Raw genomic sequence first — 6000 nt, 5'->3', positions numbered from 1 at the left:
TTGATATTTGTAGCAAAACTATCATTCCTTGTAGCAGAAAAGAAAGAAAATGACTGTCAGATGAACTGAATCTATTTTTATGAATAAATTTAAAATCTAATGAGAACCGTGTGAGAAACAGGTGTGAGACAGTAGTGAAATTTTACAGTGCCACTGCAAATTTTAATCTTCACTTTTATTTTTCTTGCAAGTCTGTCCAAAAGCAAAATTTCAGGCCTAGGGCTACTGAAGACCATCTTTAAAGTTGCCTTGTGATTTTGAGCAATGCATCATGAGAGCAGTGATGTTCAGATGATACATTGCACTAATACATCACAAGAGCACTTTCGCTCTCATGATATATTAGTATAATACACTATCAGAACACTATCACTGATATATTACTCAAAAACACAGTTTCTGACCCTCCAGAATCACCCTCATCTCTAGGCTGAATGCACTGAAAGCTGTGGATAATGATAAGAAATCACATATTTGGTTTCTAGGGTAAAGCTGAGGGAAAAAATAGAAAAGGTGTGGTATTCGGCATATTTCATTAACTGAGACATCCTTGTGATTTCATTTTATTCACTGAGCAGATGTTTTTTTGGATTGAAGCTAACACAATATAGGTGTGTTTGAATTTTCTTACAAATAGCCCAAGAAAATCTTTTTCATTTCAAATTTCATTATAGACTTAAGCCATGTTTTGACAATGTTCCAGTGAGGTGCAGGAATTTTAGCTGGTTTCTACATCATCAAATCGAATCAGATGCAAGCTATCTAAATTCTATGCAAACCATTTGGTGCTGTTTCTGATGCATTCTTTTTTTCTTTCTTTCCTTTCTTTTTTTTTTTTTCTTCTTAAAGGATTTAGGCACCATCTAAAAAGATCTGGAGATGCATAAATGTGATCTGCCACTCAGATGATTTGCTGCCTTTCCTTGTTGAGGTGTTGGGTTTTTTTTTTTCCCCCTGAAGAATTATTCTTAGTTGTTGTTTTTCCTTTTCTCAAAAGAGAGTGAAATAGAAAGTAAAAAAGGTAAAAGAATGCTTTGCAATGTAGTAGCTGAACTTACTGCAGAGAAGCAGATGGATGAGCGTTTGTTTGGTTTCCTCGTAGAGTCTGAGTCTTGAGGATCTTGAATTACCCTTCCTTTGTGGTTTGAAGAGGGTGTCAGGGAAAGAAATGGTAATATCAATGATACAACATCAAGGTGGCAAGTCATATATTTGTGTTCCTGTCCACAGTTTTGTTTGTTTTCCCCATATCTCATCACCACTTGTGACAAAAATACTTCACCCTCACCTCCCCTGTGCTGGGTAACCCAAAGCTGTTTGTGCAGCTCATAGTCCTCAGCTCTGCTGCCCCCTGAACCATGGCCCTACCGTGAGGAGAGAGGTGCTTATGCTTCAGGCTCTGAAAAACTGCACTAATCATCCTTGTGCTTTGCAGGTTTGGGGCCATCTGGTGCTCTTGACTCCATGTCCCTGCAGGGGTGGGTCCCCAGCACGTGCCACGTACCTCTGGGGGCTTCAGTTTGTTGTATTCAGGCTGCAGCCTCCTGGGAGAAAGTCAAAGCATTTAACCTTTTTAACCTTGTGAAAGGCTGTGCTGCACAGCCTGGGGAGTGTCCTTTTCTGTCAGCCTTTCTACCTGTGTGGTGTCTGTGCTGTCCCCTCGGCTCCTCTGTCCCCCAGGCTGCCCACATGGGCCCTCCTCCACATCCCATCACCAGCACCTTCTTATTCTTGTCGGTTCTGAAGACACTACACACATCTCTCTGAGGGACATTGTCCTTGCAAACCTCTGGCTAAATACATCTCTGACTGACATCTATGAATAATTCCACTGAGCCTCTAAACTTCCTGGCATTTCACTCTGAAGCTGATATGATACAGCAGAGCTGCTCTCTCATGTTTTTCATCTTTTATATTCTCCAAAGAGTCAAGATACAGCTATGGACCAGGTTAATGTATTTTCCTCTGAAAATAATGCTGTGGGAGCCTGTGCGTGGTTACTTGTGTGTGTTGAGAATAATGCTGACAATCCAGAAAACAAAGTCATGAACCTGATAATCACCGTTATTTTCTTTCACGTTTTCAGCATGTTCATGTCCATGTGCTTCCAAGGAGGGCTGGAGACTTCAGCAGGAATGACGATGTCTACGAGGAGGTAAGGGTTACACTTTATTTCTTCCACAGAGTTGGTTTTGCTATTAGTAAATCACCTTAATGATCCAGGCCCTGCCTTGGGTGGAGGTGGTTAATGGGATCTCAGCGTTTTCATTTCTTGCAAAGACCATGGGATAGCACCAAGACCTATACTGGGATTTTCTTGTGAGCTCGATCTCTAGGAAGGATACAGTTGACACCTGTGGTACTTCAGTCTGTCACTGCACACAGAGCAAGGTGACATCTCTACAAATAGTTGTGTACTTTTATTTTGAGGGCTCAGGGAAAAAAAATAACCGCATGGTTAGCCTGGCATGCAGAGAGCGTGTCCTATGCCAGCTGCTAACCTGGGGTGCCAAACCTCCCCCTTCCAGCAAGAAAAAACACAGGTGGCTTGTTAAAACTCAACCACAAATTGCCTTCTGGCCTGATTTTTGTGGGGCTCTGCTCAGGTCTGGTCAAATCACATTGTAGCCTCAAATATGAAAACTAAAAGGCAACTGTGCATATGGATGGACTATCTGCCTGTGTGCAGACTGTACAGCAGAGCTGGGCATATGAGCTGTTCCAGTGTGATTGAATTACTAGCTTTTGTTTAAATGAACAATTGTACTGGCATTAACAAAAAGTTTTTCCCAGCTTGACAGCTGTCACAATGATTCTATGAAAAAATCTCACTATTTACGGATTGTTCTTAGTGGGTTTGGTAGAATCCTCTATCTGAAATATGACATCTCCTTATCCTTCTGAAAGTAATTAGTATAAACTTGCTCAGTGCTACTGCAATACTATCTGCTTGAAGGAGAACTCATGACATTTTCTACTTTTGTATTTCTGCCTTTTTCATGTGTGCATGATGACAACTCCCTGCTCAGAGAGAAATGGTGGCATATTTTAAAGTTTTTCAATTATTTAAATATGCAAAAATGGTGGAAAAAAGTTTATTACTGACCAATTTTATAAAGTATAGTGCCTGAGAACTTTATAATGAGACTACTGGGCAAGGAAATTCCATGGAAATAAAGGATGGCCATCTTGTCTGTGCTATGGTTAAAAGCAGTTGAGTGAGACAACTTGAAAGTTAACACCCGAAGGGTTGTCAGGCATTGCAATAGGCTGTTCAGGGAAGTGGTGGCATCACCACCCCTGGTGATATTTCAAGAATGTGTATTTGTGACTCTCAAGAACAGGGTTGTGCTAGGTTAATGGTGGATTCGATGATCTTACAGATGTTTTCCACCTAAATGATTCTATGATTTTTCTTTTTTGCATGTGTTAAGCAGTTTTACATGCTGTACCACCCCACAAAATCTGTTTCCATTTTTGTCTTATTTACAATTCCATTTGCTTCTTGTTTAACACATTTATTTTTCCCTTGTTATATCTAAACAGAATCAGGCAAAACTCTGTTAATGAACTGCACTATATCTTTAGTGTTGTTAAATGCAAAAGGGTGACAAATTGGTGAAAAATATTTTTTTATCTTGTCATTTTCAGTTATAGCAATTGTAGGTGTTGCTTTTAGCAGACATAGGAAGCATAAATATTTAGACACAGATGTGATAATATATCTTTTTGCAACCTCAGAGTCTAACCAGCTATTCTTGAACACCAGAGAGCTAACTTATGCTTTTGTACAGACTGTAGCTGAAGAAAGATTCCTTTTTTTTTAGGATGCCAGGGAAACAAAAACACATTTACTGCTATAAAAAGTTTGGTGTGAAGTTCTGTCACTGGCTGCATTGGAGGATGGAGGGACTTAAGCAATTTGCTATCATAAGTGAATAAAGCTATTTTCAAAATGTGAAAAGGAGAAATTATTAAAAATAAAGCTGTCTTTGGAAATCTTTTGGAGTTTATATCACTACAGGAAAAATCTTTTGATATACTGCATCTCTGTGTTACACCAAGAAATCATATCCCTTTGTCAAAGAGATACTTCAAAAGATTTAGGAATATATGTGAATCATGGTGGGGTAAAATCTGTGAGGCATTAAGTACCATTAGGTGAGATGTGGGTTCTGGAGAGAACTTTAAATGCACTGTCAATCCCAAACCTGTGTATAAATGGCACTTTATTTCCATGTATTTGAGTGACAGGTTGTGTTGCGGTTTAGGAGCAAAGACCACCTTCCAGAATTATCCCAGCATCCTTTTCCTTGTGATATGTGATGTGGAGGCTGCTCAGCCTCCCTCAAGCAGTTTGTGTAATTGTAAAGTGCACCCAGGCTAAATTCTGCATATTGTGCTGCCTGGTTTAACTACTGCAGCTAAAGGTTTACAGCTACTGGGAATAATTTTCACAGACTCTGGGTCCCAGCTCTGGCTCCACATGTCTATTGCAAACCCCTTTCTATCTGTAAATGCCTTTGAGCTCTCCAAGCTCTGCAGTTGTCATCTGTATATGCTCAGCAGATTGCTGATAAATCCCATTGCTCTGAGTGTCTGACAGTGAAAGGAATGCCCAGATGTTGAGACATCAGCCCTCTCAGGAGACTTCTAGAGTTGAGATAGCTAGAAAGTACTTGCAGCCTCTTACTGTGTGCTTAATTTCTCCCATTTGGTATTGGAGTGACCACTCATCTGATGGAAACGACAGAAAAAAGCATATCAGGTTAATCCCTGCTTAATCTGTTTATTGGGCTCTTATATCTTCAGGCTTTTGGCTATGAAGCTCTGACACAGCCTTGTCTAAAACAACTTTTAAGTGTAAACAGTATAATTAAAGGTTAGATATTCTTAGCACTTGTATTTTAATAAGATTTCTGATGGACACAAATGTCTGCTGATTTCTGAATATATTTTTAGAATTATAGTACTGGAATATTAGTTGTAGAAGGGGTAAAAGAGGGGCTGACACTTATTCCTCAGCACCATCTCTAAGGCATTTCTTGGTAGAATTCATCACTTAATATTTTAGGTTTCTGTACCTCAGTGCATATGAAAGAAGTCACTGTGTGATTTTTCTAAGATACAAAGAGAATGATTAATAGCGAAAAACACAACTGCACTGAATGTTTTAGAGGTATTTCCTCTGCGTCTTTGCAGGGCTATGTCTTGAGAGGATATTTCCCGGGAAGTGTCAGCTATCTACCCTCTGGGCTCACTGCAGTGGAAAGCTAAAGCTATAGTTTATCAGTTCTTGCATTTTTCTGCAATTATTTGAAGTCTAATCATTCAAGTGTGCACATGCCAAACTTAAACTGGTCTTGCAGGGTTTCTTTTATAGAATCAGGCCCTTCATATTTTATTGTCGCTGGATTACTTTTATCATCTACATCTTGAATAGTTCTTATTCATTAATCAATTTTATTGGACAGCAAAACTGTATCAACTAAATATTAGGAGAACTATTCATTAGAATAACTCTTTTTACCACTATGTTTTCTATTTGATTTGAAATAGATTAATATTTTACATTTATTCATCCAGGAACTTAAAAGCCTCCTCTCAAGTCATTGCTTGCTATCATGACAGCATGTAGTAGTGACTGATAAGAATTTGGTGTGACTCCAGAACATCTTTACTGTAGAACAGGCCCCTGTGTTATTGCAGTCGGCACAAGTACTGCAGAGTTGTTGGAGGTCATCATGTCCAAGGCATTCAAGAACGTTATCCTGAAATGTCTCAGCAGTTTCAGGCATTTTTGGGCAGCCCTCATTCAGTGAGTGTTTGAAAAGTCCATAGCACAGCCTGTCCCTGGTCTCCACTGAGTGGTTAGCCATTACTGCAATATAAATAACATTCATCATCCTTTAGGTTGGCAGGTAATAGCTGTACCGGGCCAGAGAGTATGGGGCTTTCTCAGAAAGGAAGACTCAATCAAAAGTCTGCACTACAGTTATG

General features: G+C 39.4%; 1 protein-coding gene across 3 annotated transcripts in view; it reads left to right on the top strand.

The window, feature by feature from the left end:
- FHIT (fragile histidine triad) overlaps window positions 1–6000 on the top strand; it is a 536395-nt gene that overhangs the window by 448043 nt on the left and 82352 nt on the right. For all 3 annotated transcript variants that reach the window (XM_027882371.1, XM_027882370.1, XM_027882372.1), the window contains one exon: window positions 2087–2155. In XM_027882371.1, the coding sequence (XP_027738172.1) occupies window positions 2087–2155 (69 nt within the window). The remainder of the gene's footprint in view (window positions 1–2086; window positions 2156–6000) is intronic.

The sequence above is a fragment of the Empidonax traillii genome, unplaced genomic scaffold (assembly GCF_003031625.1).
Source record: "Empidonax traillii isolate 1590-97213 ecotype Southwest subspecies unplaced genomic scaffold, ASM303162v1 scaffold104:size2570737, whole genome shotgun sequence".
Taxonomy (NCBI): Eukaryota; Metazoa; Chordata; class Aves; order Passeriformes; family Tyrannidae; genus Empidonax; species Empidonax traillii.
The sequence above is the reverse complement of the archived record's forward strand: the minus strand, read 5'-3'. Positions and strand labels throughout refer to the sequence as shown.